This window comes from Colossoma macropomum, unplaced genomic scaffold, assembly GCF_904425465.1.
Source record: "Colossoma macropomum unplaced genomic scaffold, Colossoma_macropomum, whole genome shotgun sequence".
NCBI lineage: Eukaryota > Metazoa > Chordata > Actinopteri > Characiformes > Serrasalmidae > Colossoma > Colossoma macropomum.
The window spans coordinates 35,153-49,288 of record NW_023495989.1 but is presented as its reverse complement, the minus strand read 5'-3'; the positions used below and the strand labels follow the sequence as shown (position 1 = coordinate 49,288).

At 39.3% G+C, this 14,136-nt stretch overlaps 1 protein-coding gene across 1 annotated transcript in view; it reads left to right on the top strand.

Moving 5' to 3' along the window:
- The window catches only part of LOC118803900 (post-GPI attachment to proteins factor 6-like), a gene marked incomplete at its 3' end in the record, with an annotated part of 36,401 nt that overhangs the window by 17,232 nt on the left and 5,033 nt on the right, over positions 1–14,136 (top strand). The window contains exon 3 of the mRNA XM_036564434.1: positions 7,483–7,616. Coding sequence (XP_036420327.1) covers positions 7,483–7,616 — 134 coding nt within the window. The remainder of the gene's footprint in view (positions 1–7,482; positions 7,617–14,136) is intronic.

Sequence of the window (14,136 nt, the reverse complement as noted above, 5' to 3'; positions counted from 1 at the left end):
TTATTTTCATTGCAGTATCTGAATTTTGAACATTAACTAATACATTGCTTCATAGTTTTGGGACTATGCATCTACTTTTCTCCTTTAAAAAACAATTTCTAAGTAGCTTAATTTCCACTGGCTTTCTGCACAAATTGTAAATGATAAAATGAATATGTGTAAAAAAATGTGATTTGTTGCTGCTTGTTTTCACCAAACTGACTTTTGCTGATAAACATACTTTAAAACAATGACATCATTTCCTACAAAAACTGTTTGTTTTAGTTTATGGATAAAAGAAAGTTGTGTTAGACATGATTCCATCTCTAATTTCATCTGTCATAGCTTTGGCCTCTCAAACGACCCTATTACTTACTGATAAGGAAATTATTTTATTTTTGTTTTTATTATTATTTTTACAGCGGAACTGTTAAGCGAAAGATTGTGTTTCTCTACCATGTAGAACTGTTTGAGCACTTTCTATTCAGGAAGGCTTATCTGGAAATCTTACTTAGTATGTGCTGAAAAGTGTCAGCATTCCTTATAAAAACTCTTTCTCCACCTTAGTCCAGCTAAACCTCTCTGCCATGCTGTTTGTATTTGTTTGTATTTGTTATAACAGGCACGTGAGGGAAAATGTGTAAATTTGTTTTACCAAAATCATTTGGATGGAATGCTTTTTTGCTTTATTTTGACATATAATTAAAAAAGTTGCGAAACATTTATAAATTTCTTTTGTGTCCCTTTTTAGCAAGCAAACAGATGAAAAGGAATTATTAGTGATGTGAATTACATTGAATGGCTCAGAAACAGTGATATGATTATTATTATTTGACTACCCAGTGTGAGCATGTTAATGGGTTAAAGGGGACAAAACCAAAGTCTGTGAATGTATCACTGATAATAAGTTAGAATGGGTTATGATGAGGTTTGTTGAAGCAGAGATAAAGTTTGATCAGGGTGTGAGGTCTTCCTTATGCCCCTAAGTCCCAAGAGGCATGCCTGGTTCATGGCATACTCTAATAGTGTTTGCAAGAGGAGGTAGCAGGCAAGGCTTTGCTGTTACGGGACCCAGGTTGCATGGCAATAAACTTTAATAAGGTGGCACTTAGGCTAATTTAGTCTGATCTTCAAAAAAAAAGGGGGGGATGATCTGAGCTGGAGCTGCTCTTTAGGCAGTGCATTTTTTCCACCCCAACAAGCTCATGCAAAGTGGGAATCCCCAGATTTCCCTATCTGGCAGAAGGAAATGCAGCAGACCTTGGAGTCATCAGCCATATCATTACTGGATTGATGTGATGCTGACGGAGATGGGAAAATGCAATACATGGCAGGATAGAGCTGGTTGCTGTGGTAATTACAATGTGGATTAGATCTTGAAATATCTGTCCATCTGTTCATGGTGGGTTCTGTCGGGTTCAGATGTCATTTGCCTAATACATTTTGACCCTGCATCGGTTTCAGATTGAACATTTGGGTTCTCATGGCCAGGGTTCTCACAAATTTTATACTGCATTTCCTCTGCTTTACTTTTTCTCCTTATTTGTTCTTCTCTACTATCATTGCCTTAAATATGTTTTTAATCTAGCATGTTGGAATCAAGAACTCATGTTAAGATCAAATTTAGCACGAAGGTCCATGAGGCTAAATATGTGGGAAATAAAGAGCGAATTGATTTAGGAGAGAACAGTTTAGTGCAGCCAATTGGACATTAATATGTGTTTGTCCAAAAATATACACATAATATGTATAGATTCTAGGAAGAACATCATAAATTGGTAAAGAACTGTGTAGCTTCTTTATACCTATGGGTTCTTTACACTCACACAATTCATTCGCAAATGTGACTTCTCTATGGCATTGCTCAAAGAACTGCTTGAGGTAATGATGAGCTGAAACCACTCATCATAGGTGATAATGAGCTGGCTCAGGTCAGTTTTGGGCTAAAAACCTGACAATGTGATTTGTGTCTGGTCAGATTTGGACAAAATGTGGTTAGGATAGGTTTGGACTCATAACTTGGATTGGACTGGAAAGAGTTTTTGGGCTGTATTCAGGTTTGGACCAACATTTCAGCTCTGATTTCAATTTCTGAACAATCTTTGCTTGACCAGGTAATAATGGGTTTCTTGCAGAGCTATGCTCAGATACATCCTGAACCCACTCTTGAAAATGAAGGTGGCAAAAAGCATTGTTTGGATGCCATAGAAGAGCCACATTTGCTTCCACAAAGAACATTTCCATGAAAGGTTCTTTATAGAAGCAAGATATGCAAGTGTGAACAATGTTTTTAAGGTTTTTCTTTTAGGGTTTTTCTTAGAATCGTATATGCGAGCCAAGGATCATATAAAAACCTTTACTTTTAAGACTGTAATCACAATAAATTTAACTGCACTTAGTCCAAATTGCAAGCACTTTTGCAATCCACTGAAGATTCACAAGAAACAGTACTCGCTTGCATATGGCTGCTGTTCATGCACTGTCTATGGCTTTTTCAGGCCCACAGTTTGGTTCCTCATATAGTTGTGGACATTTGTACCACTTTGTTTTCCAAAAAGCAGCATCAGCAAAAGAGCAAACAAGCAGCGCTGAGGCATAAGCGGCAGCATATGGGCTCCTTCTCATTCTGGCAGTTATTAGTTTCTTCTATATCCCTCACTCTGTCTCTCTCTCTCTTGTGTCAGCTTTATCTTCCTCCTGACATAGTTGAGCCGCCCAATCAGAGCATCCAAATGAGGTTTTCGGAGAACGCCGTGCTGGTCGAGCTGACATATTTCACAACTTGGAGACAATACCAGCATGAGGCGGGGAGAGGACAGTGGCCGCTGGGGGAGGGGAGCACGGAGGTTTGAAGGCAAGGCTACGTCTGCCTCCTTCAGCACCAGCTGTGGCTGTACTTTATGCATGCAGCCATGCACAAACAACAGATGGGGCTTCTTCTCCAGTTTGTTATTTAATGGTGGCAGTGGTTTTAGCTTCCCTTTCCATCCTTATTATCCTGCCGTCAGCGCTGTTCCGCCATTTTGATTCTAGGACGGATGCCTTTTTCTGTTTGCTTAGCGGGGAGCAAATCAAGAATCAGCCACCTCTGTAATAGAGAAAAAAGACCCAGGAGGGCATTGGCAGACGGGGAACTGTATCATCTAACATATGCTTTGTAGCACCCAAACCTACTATGTTTAACCCTTAGAGAATCTAGTTTAAGTGCAGGAGTACATATTTGAATACATTGTTACACAGTGCCTTGTTTCACATACTGTATTGTCAGGTTCAAGTTAGCACTTCTAGGGTTCATGAATGGTTTTCAAGTTGGTTTATTAATTATTTTTTTTATCTGATGAATATGAGTATCTGACGAAGCTGACTGGTGAAGAGGACAAAGTAAGATAAGTAACCAGCAAGATTTAACACAGATAAATGTGGGCTCACTATTTGGCAAGCAACAGCTCACTATTGCCATTTTTGCTTTCCCCAAAAGTTAGAATCATAAAATTGCCTGATATGTAGCATTAACTTCATCCTTTACTGGAACTAAGGGGTCATAACACTGAAAAACAGCCCCAGACCATTATCCCTTCTCCACCAAACATTAGTGTTTGGCATGATGCATTCCAGTTGGTAGCGTTCTCTTGGCATCCACCACACCCAGATTCGACCATCAGGCTGCCAGATCATGATTCATCACTTCAGAGAACGTTTTTCACTGCTCTAGAGTCTTTAGACTCCAGCTGATGCTTGGCATTGCATAGTAATCTTAGGTTTGTATGCTACTTGTCTATGGAAAGCCACTTCATGAAGCTCCTGATACACAGTTCTTGTGCTGATGTTGCTTCCAGAGGCAGATTGGAACTCTGTAGTGGGTGGTACAACAGAGGATAGATGATTTGCATGTGCTATGCACTTCAGTGCTTGGCCCCACTTTGGGAGTTTTTGTGGTCTTCCACTTCTTAGCTGAGCTGTTGTCATTCTTAGATGCTCCTGTTTCAATATAATAGCACTTACAGTTAACTAGGGTTGACCTGGCAGGGTAGATATTTAATGAACTGACTTATAAGGTGGCATCCTTTGACAGAGCCATGCTTAAAGTTACTGAGCTCTTTAGTACAACCTATTCTACTGCCAGAGTTTGTCAATGGAGATTGCATGGCTATGTGCTTGATTTTATACATCTGTTAGCAATGGGTGTGGCTGAAACATCTGAACTCAATAATTAGAAGGGGTGTCCAGAAACCTTTCGGCATATAGCGGATCTTGTAATTGCAAACACAAATGTGGTATTAACTGAAATATCTTAAACAACTGAAAGATCTTCACTTTTGACAAAATTTCTCCACTTGTTTCAATATTGAATTACACCATGCCTTTGTTACTGGCAATGCCATGCCAATTAGCATCGCAACAATACGGAAATGAAAAAAGTGCCAACGGGAAGCTCCCCGTCATGCTGACAATAAATTGTCCTCTGCATGTCCAGACACAAGGTCTCAGTCATTACACAATAGACAGATACCACATGGTGAGACTATTTTAGCGCTGGTGGCTGGCAGGATAAGTGATTGCTGGACGGCCAGTAGCAAAATGAATGAGCCCGCTAATCAAGCCGATAGTGAATTAGACCTTGATAATACATGAGAGATAATGAGCAATGCATGACTCCACAAACGGCCCGGGCAATGACACCTGCCCAGCGAAGCGGATCCTCGAAATAGGTCGTAATGAAATGAGAATGTGTTTCATCACCATTAGCGTGGATGCCCTCCAGCATGCCAAGGCAACTGAAGGAGCTAAGAGTTAAAGGAGCTTATATGCTAAGGTGTTCTTACAATAGGCCTATGTGTATGAACATGACATTATAATATTCTTAGTTGAAGTGTCCATAAAGCCTATGCAAGCTGGATTCCGATATAATGGAAGATGAGCAACTATAGGACAGTTTAATGGAATATATGGATGAAGCCATGATGATGCCGTTTTTTTTTCAGTTGCCCGACTGTTTTAGCACATTTCGCCTGAAAGTGAAATAATGAAGTGTTTCCTATCATTACCTGAGGTAATAATATTTACTGTAGATTAACAGCATCTAGATACAGATATAAATGCATCTGTACTATTCAGACCATTTTTTGGATGTAATATTCCCTTTTGATGTGGTTTACCGCAATTACATTTCTGTTATTGGTGAACGTCTTTGAAATCATCTAAAACATAAATCATTCAGGGCACTTGAAGTTACCATGAAGTTAACGAAGAACCTAATGAATATGCAATGCCAATAGCAGGGTTTAATCACTGTGAACCAGGTACTTGGCCATTGTTAAGCATGTTCTCCACAACACCAGGCAACAATGGGACATGTTCCAGCTTCCTGTACAAACACAATCGTCTTTGTTGATCTCTTGCTTTTTTTTTTCCTAAAAAAAATACATTCGACATGCTTTTGTGTTGAAGAATTAATGAAGATCTAATTATGAGATAACCACCGAGGCAGTGAAAAGCGTTGTATAATTAACTGCACACCACCGCAAGCCAATTAGTTCTTTCTTCTCCTTTCTTTGTCGATTGGCGTTTCAGCAGTGAAAGTAGTTGGCAGTAGTTGCCAGGGACTGCCACTCTCTGCGTTATTGTTTTAGCGTACTGAGTTGACAGGTCCGGCGATAAATCAGCCGCTCGTTCGCTACCTTATGTAGTAATAACATGGCTGAGTGACCTAGACGGGAAACCGCGGGTGATTTGCAGCAGGGTCTTTGACAGGAGCGCCGCAAGGTACAGAGCATATGAGAATTGGTCAACAACTTTCTTCCATCATTGCAGGTGAAAAGTACAGTATGCCACATTGCAACAAAAAACCTCTGCTACATCGAACCATCCTCTGAACCGTGACAGTGGAAGTCAATGGAAAAATAGATAGGTGTTCCTTTTTTCTGCCAGGGCACTGGATTGCTTGCACCTGTGGGTTCTGGGTAATTGTGTACAGGAGATGTGTGGGGAGAATTTCCGTTCTCGGAACAAAACTGGGTACTGTAGGAAGCTCTAACGGGATGGAGGGAGGAGGAAGAGGAGGAGGAGGGGAACGAGGAGGAAGGGGGGAGGTGGTTGCTAGCTGCTCGACAGTGATGAATGTCTTTGAGGGCAGGGGTACCTGCGAGAGAGAGGCCAGGGGGTGAATGATGAAATGCTGCATTGTAATTTGGCAGGGTGTACCGTAATAAATAACACAAGCTCCTAGGCACCCCCCGCCTTCCCTTCGCCTCCAACCTCCTTCCCTCTTCTCCTTCCCTTCCTCCCTCACCTCATCCCGCTGTGCAATCTCCCCGTGAAAATATGTCCTTGCAAATCTATACAGCTCATCTGCTCTTTAATTGGGGCCCTCAACACCTCTGGCTCCTGCTGAAATGAACGTGCCTTTTACCACTTGCGAAACTAATATAGATCTCCCGGCATCATGGGCCCACTGTGATCCTCCACCATGGGCTCCCACAAAAGGCTAGCATCAGCTGTGGATCTTGTTTCTTGTAGTCGCAGGTCTGGTACAGGCAGTCCTGGAGCAAGAACTGAAAGTGTTTCTTGGCAGTGTGATCACTTGTTTCCTTTTCTGTATATGTTTGAAACATGAAAGGAAACTGGTGGTTTGGTTTTACAAGTACTGAACAGAGTTATACAACTGTGGACATACAGTATCTAGGGTAGTTATTGATTGAGAGTGGGAATGCTTGGGTTAAAGCAAATTTTTCACAAGAAAACTTTACAAAATCACAGTATTACTTAAGGATGGTACATCTAGCTGGCTTTAAGGCTTTTTGAGATCGTTTTAAGAGATGAATAAAAGCCTAGACAGCCGAGTGCTCTAAGCTTGATTAAATCCAAGAGAAAAAAGTGGTGTTCAACAGGGCACCATGCTAGGACATCTTCAAAAGCATGATTGCAGGGGTACTGGCTATGTCTAAGATAGTGAAGAAGCAGTACAAATTCACATTATTTTCTACAGTAATCACATGAAAAACTTAAAACTGTGAACCTTTTAATGAGAGCACACAGAACCTGCAACCTGGTTCTATTTAAAGAATGAGTTAACAAGTTAAAAATAACAAATTATTACCATTTTTTTGTTCTCATTATACAGTTGTGTAACATCACAGGTCTATATCCTTTGAAGATCATGTCATTGTGCAATAAATATCATACGTGTCACTTGCTGCGAGTCTTGTGTTTGATCTCTTTCTGCAGTGTGAGGTGTGAGCTGCCAAGCAGCGTCAGGCAAAGGTGCTGTCACACAACAGAGTGATGGATGGCAGTTATGGGAAGCAATGCTTTCGTGATAACTCTTTATAGTTAAGACAGTAACATAGTAACTGGTTCTTGGCAGGTTCTGGGTCTCACTGTTCTTTTCTTTGCAATTTTATTTCATTTTGCAGCCAAGTATGCCCCGACACTGCCGATCAGATTCTGTTTGGTGTGCTTAAAATTGACTGACTGCTTGATTCTGTTCTTTGTCTTGTTCTTTAGGGTCTTCATGAAGAATGTCAGTACCTCTTCCAACCTCAGCTGATAGTCCAGAGGCTCATTGGGATTTCAGTGCTGTATCCTGGCTACTTCATAGACCAGATGATTCCAGTTCACAACAGATCTGTTCTCTACAAGTGAGTGGACTTTTTCTATTGCACACAGCCACAGGCAGATACACATACACTTACTTTCAGACAGGAAAGAGAAAAATGCTCTTTAGTAAAGGAAAGAGAAAAAGAGAAAAAGCTCTTCAGTTTAGAGCACTAGGCAAAAATCAGAGACCAGCCTTTATTTATTTCATACAAGTACAAGTTATTCATTTTTTAGCATCAAGAAAAAAACAGCAAACAAATATTTAACAGAAAGTGCCTTAACAACAAATTTTCAATATTTAGTGTGCCCACCTGTTACATTTATTACAGCGTCCATTACTTTTGAGAGACTTGCTTTCAGTTTTGCAAAGAAATCTGCAAGGATAGTTCAGTTTTAGAAGCTGGATGCATTTTCTGGTTCTCACAATCCAACTGATCCTGAACACATTCAGTGATGTTGAAATCTGTACCTTGGAGTGGCCAGTCCATTGTTCTGACAATGCCAGCAGCCTCTTTGTATAATTTGCAGATTTTCTTCTTACCCATGAAATGTTTTTTTTTTTCTCAGTATCATCTTTTTGACAGCTACACATCCTTTACACCCAGAATGGTGAGTTTTCTTCTCACAGTGGAAGGATCACCTGTGGATTTTGTTCAGATCTGAAGCAAGAGTTGAGCCTGATTTTCTCCTGTCTCTCAAACATGAAAGGTTTAACCTCTTAAATGGCCAGTTTTCATTATACACTTCTAAACTCTAACAATAGCTTAGACAGCATGCACTGAAGTCCCTGTAGTTACTGAATAGTAAGCCTTAGTATGTAACAAGCCTGGGATTTTAAGAGTTTAAGTACAGTTTACCTGATTTTGGTGATCTACCAGGTCTTACACAGCTTTAGGAGTCCCATTTTCTCTATAACGTTTATGTACTTTTATAGATTCTACAAGAGCAAATTGTAAAACTATGCCCAGTGTGGGAGCAGCACAGGGTTGCCAGCAGAGCAGTGCCACCTGGGGCAGTTGGTTAAGTGTCTTGCCCATGGGCACAAGCAGGTGTACATAGTCAGTCCTGGCATTTGAACCCACAACCTTCTTGTTGCTGCCTCATCTCTCCAACCACTAGGTTGTTTTTTTAGCTCCAGTGTTGGTTTTTTTTTTTGCTTCTTTTCCTTTTACTTTCCCCTTCCCTTCCATTCCCCTTTCACTCCTAGCCTCTTAGTACCAGAGTACCACAGGGTTGCATGCTCACATCCCTTCTCTTTAGTCTCTACACCAAAGACCTCTAAGGAAAAAGCTGGGAAGATCCTGTAGTTTGCCGACCACACTACTGTGGTGTGCCTCATAGCGAATGGTGATGAGTCCACCCACAGAAAGGAAGTCAAGCAGCTGGTGTCCTCGTGCAGCAGCAACCACCTGCTGCTTAACACACAAAAGAGTGTAGAGATGGTGGTGGACTTCAGGCGCAACTGGCGCTCCCTACCTCCCCTTGAACATCAGTGGCTCTGTGGTTTCCACTGTGGAGTCGCTCAAGTTCCTGGGCACCACCATATCCAAGCACCTGAAGTGAGAAAGGAACATGCTCTCTAAAGCCAAGAAAGCACAGCAGAGAATGTTCTTCCTCAGACAGCTGAAGAAACTGAACCTACCACAAAGTCTGATGATCCAGTTCTACACAGCAATCACTCAGTCCGTCCTCACACTATCCATAACCACCTAGTTTGGTTCCTCCACCTTATAAGAATAAGACACACTCCAGCACATAATCAGAACAGCAGAGAAATGTAGTCTGCCAACGCTTCAGGACATCTACAACAGCAGGATGATGAAGGTTGCTGGCAAAATTACAGCTGATCCCTCTCATCCTGGACATCACCTCTTTTAGACACTTCTCTCTGGTAGAAGATCAAGGGCCATCAAAGCCAGCACAGCTAGACATGTTAACAGCTTTTTCCCCCAGAGCTGTAGTGCTCATCAACCACAGTGGACACCTCGCACTTTAATTTTAAACTGGAACTAACAAACTTCCCTTAATGCATTACAGTAGCTCCTCTGTAACATAATGCTAATTTGCACAGCTGTGCAGGTTGTATTTTATTTTCTTTACAAGTTTTCATTCTGTAATATTCTGTATATAATAGTTATATTATGTTGTCACTGTCCAAAGAAAACAAGAATCTCTAAAATGGTTCCAAAATTTGCAGGACGGGAAAAAACACTCTTTACTTCCAATGTAAGTTAATGTAAAGAGATTTTATTCCAAGCACTTTTGGAGCATTCCTATTGGTCCATTTATCATATAATATTCACACAATGTGAAAGACAGCTGATGTATTCAAATGATGCAGAAAAGATACATGTTTTGTCTTTGGACAGCGACAGTTTTATACATCTCCTCAGACCAGCATTTGAATAGACATTTACATCCACATATGTCCAGATATTCACACATCCCTTTATGCTCCTCTCACATTGGTTCTACATTATTCTTTATTATTTTCTATTCTATTTATTATATTCTTCTTTTATTTGTCCCTTAGTTAAATATTTGGTATAGTCTGTGTCCATATCTGGTCTGTTCAGTATTTTATGTCATACATCTGTGCACTCACCCAGACTAATTCTTTGTATGTGTTACACACTTGATGAAATAAAGTGATTCTGATTCTTATGCACGTGGGTTATCATATATCTAATATTTACAGAAATATGTTGGTGTAGAGAACTAATACTGCTGCTCTCCATGTAGCAGACTAGGGTTCAATTCCCTGCCTGGCCAAGCACACTATACTAATAAGAGTCCTTGGGCAAGACTCCCAACACAGTGTTAGTCTACCTCTTAGACATGATCTTACTCAGGATAGCATAAGGCTCTCTGGATAAGAGTGTCTGAAAAATGTTTTGACTGGACCTTAAATAAATGTCAAGCAGTTTCTGACCTTTGCACAGTATAGTCAATTAAGGTAAAAATATTTTATGCTAAGCAGTGTTAGACCTTTCCTGTTCGTCCATTTTTGATTAAATGTTCACACACTGATGTTTTCAAATGGTCTAAAAATATCAACCACAAAAAAAAAAAATTAAATAGCAATTTTTTGTTACTACAGTGACAAGTTATACAAAAATCCACATAGACAAGCACACACAAGTACACAAATATACTCAGACAGAAGCCCAGCTGGGAAGGATTGATTTCTCCCCGACTTGAAGATGTGTAGAGGCTCTTTTTTTTAACTCAGGTAGGCTCTACAAACATCGTTCTGATGTCTATTTTAAGAGCAGCAACTTCAATGAGGCTGATTAGGATGCTTGTGCCATTTGCAGCACTGCTCAGCATACTAACAGCAGTCTGTCTCTTGCCCTCAGACTGTCAGACAGACGCAGAGGCACTTTACCTCATCCTTTTTCTTTGTGCTCTGTCGTGGGCCTCTACTGTTATGATGTTGAAATATTAATTCACTTCTCAGTTAACTAGCAAGCAAAGCATCCTAAAAAGAAAAACGGCTTGGAAACAGCATAGGCATGAAATGAGCACAGTACTCCAAGTATTCTTGGAAATGGAATCGGGTGTGAAATTCTCTTTTTTGGCACCTTCAATTGAATAAATGCTGAATTGTTGTGCTACAATTACCATAGTGCTTTATGCTATTTCTGTCTAGACTATAGGCCTAAATGTATACAAGTAAGCTCTGACGTTTGAGTTTACCAACAGCCAGTTTGCCAACAACCAACATGTTTATCAGTATCTAGTTTAACTAAAGACGTTTACACTGTAGTGTTTTATATCAGAAAAGCCTTCACACTTTATGTGGATAACAGATAACATTGACGAGTCAAATAATTTCATTACAGTGTGTTATTTCTTACAAATGTAGCATTTTCATGTTAATACGGTGCTGGGCAAAAGTCAGAGACCACCTTTCATTTATAAAAACATCCAGTTAAAATGGCCATTTAGTACAATTAAGTTCTTTTAGGTCTGTCAAACGATTAAAATAATTAAGCATAACTAATCAACTCGTCATATTATTTTGTATAGTTAAAGCTTCACTGTGTACGATTTTTTTTAATTGCAAGAGCAGCATTACTAAGTCAGAAAAAAACACACTAAAATAGGTGTGTGCGCACTGCTGTGAGTCTCTCTGTAAATACTGAAATAACGTATAAGTCAGAGGCATCAGGTTTGGTGAGGGTTCTTTGGACCACATCATATGTTTTTACATGTCACATGCACAGGCTCAAAAAAGGAGGCCCAGCTTGATGTTCAAGTCTCAAATGCAAAAACAACATTATACTGATGAAGATATGATGACAATAGTAGATCTTTCAGTACACTTACATTCATGATTCTTCTGCTCGGGGAAGGGCTCTGAAGCACAGCTCATGTTACACAACGTTGTTCTGCATTGAGTGTAATTATAATTTCCGCAAGAGAGGGCTCCAAATCCCCAAAATAGAAATAGAAAAAGTATTTTAAGCAGTACATTTTGTTATAGCTATATGAGTGGACAAAAAAAACATTAATTTCATGTGAAGGCTGTGTTCACTGTGTTCTTCCTCCGATTCTAATGTTACTGATATAACTGATATTGCTGCATCAGCATTGTGTTTTGCTTGTAAATTATGTTGTTTACTGACAAACAAATCCCTTGCAGTAGCTGGAAATAACTTTGGTCTTATCAAGATGACTATCAGTGGAACTATCAGAGGTCGACAGTCATATGTTAACTTTGATATAGGGGTGGGCAATATGAAAATATTTTATCGTTATTGGGATCATAATGATAACACTTTTCTGAGCATATTGTGGATATCATCGGTAATTAAAGAACATTGAGTAACCACAGGTTTTGTAAAAAAGAGAGCATAACTAGTCCTGTTTAATTGGATATAGTGCAGTGTATTATGTGAACTACTGGAACAATAATAACTATAATCATAGTTTTTAAATGTGACACTACAAGGGCATTTTGTCTGTGTGTCAGAATATTTTAATACACATTGTATATTGTGAAAATGTCTTTTAAGTATGATTATACTATTTTTTCCATGTGTGTCACGAGGTGGTGTGGATATGGATATGTTTACATTCTGACAATTAAATTGAAGCTGCAACTTCGAAACATCAGTGGAATTCATCTTTAACTATGTCAAGCATGTTTTCTTCTTTAACTTGTCTAATCGCGTCTAACTTGACCAACTTTTGAATTTTAGTAATACATGCTTATGTTTAATTCTTTTGGCTTGTAGACTTTCCCTAGTCAAGCCAGTTTTTGTAACTCTTCTTTGCTTCAAATAACTTATATTTTTGCTACAGTTATTAACTCCTGATCTTGAATGTTGATTATTTGTGAATTCACCAGTATTATTGTCTTCTTGCTTTGTGAATTTGCCCGTTTATGTTCCTGGAAGCTCCATAAAAAACTGTAATAACAGTACTGCACACATGCAGCCTGCCTACACTTACTTATCGTTACAGGCTTTTCATATGCGCCAAGGCTCAGCGGACAATTAAATGAAATTTTTATTGGAATAAGCATTACTCAGAAATTAAGCTTATTTAATCACTTGTGAAATAAACATAATGGTGCAGAAAACTGGAAAATAAGAATACATCATTAAGCCTGAACAGTTTCTTATTTTGGGGCGGATTCCAGAGAGACCATTTAAATTCAAAATAACCTGTTTATGAAGCTTCTTCTTGGATCGTGTAAACAAATTGTGTGCTGTTTGATTAGGTGCCTGATGTGTATTTCGCATTATTTAATTATCAAACTACAAAAGAGGAGACAGAACGAAACTGTGTCATGGATGAAGCAGTGGAGAGGAAACTCACATTAGGCTTTATAATTAGTTCATGTTTATGGATAGCATTAAATCCCTGGCCACTCATACTGCATTTCTTTATAGGGCTTAAAAATATGTGCAATCTCACATCATTATTTTTAACATCATGAGTAGAAATTAGAATGCATGAGTATATGTTCACTGGCACGGCCAGAGTGGGATTTGTTTTCAGACTGGTAGTTACATAATGCAGACCAGCCCACCCAAACTCTACACACATACACACCAAGTGGGTAGGCAAACTGCGTAGATGCAATTTCAAAACATGCTAACGTTATCGTCCTACACATTCCAACACTTCTATGGTGATACAAAACAACAGCAATCAACCAGAAAGCTGGACTCCAACATTGCAGCACCTTCATTATAAATAATGTGTCTGCTCACCACAGGCACAGATTATATGCAAAGAAAATGATAAAACTTAAGAAAAAGTAAAATCAACAGTTTTTTTTTACATTCCTTTTTGGCTTTAATGGACAGAAATACTTTTAAACATCCCCAGTTACATCTTTTAACTGCAATTGAAGCTTCAAATTGAATAACCGGTGCATGATAATGAACTGAAAGTTTGAAACAAATGTGCTAAACTCTGTAGAGCTCTGCCTGTTGTATCAGCCAGTATCAAATTGAATGATATTGTGGCCAGATTCACACAGTCACACTGAATTTGATTCACTAATCACATGAGGCTCATGTTAGCTTCTTATTCAAATTTATG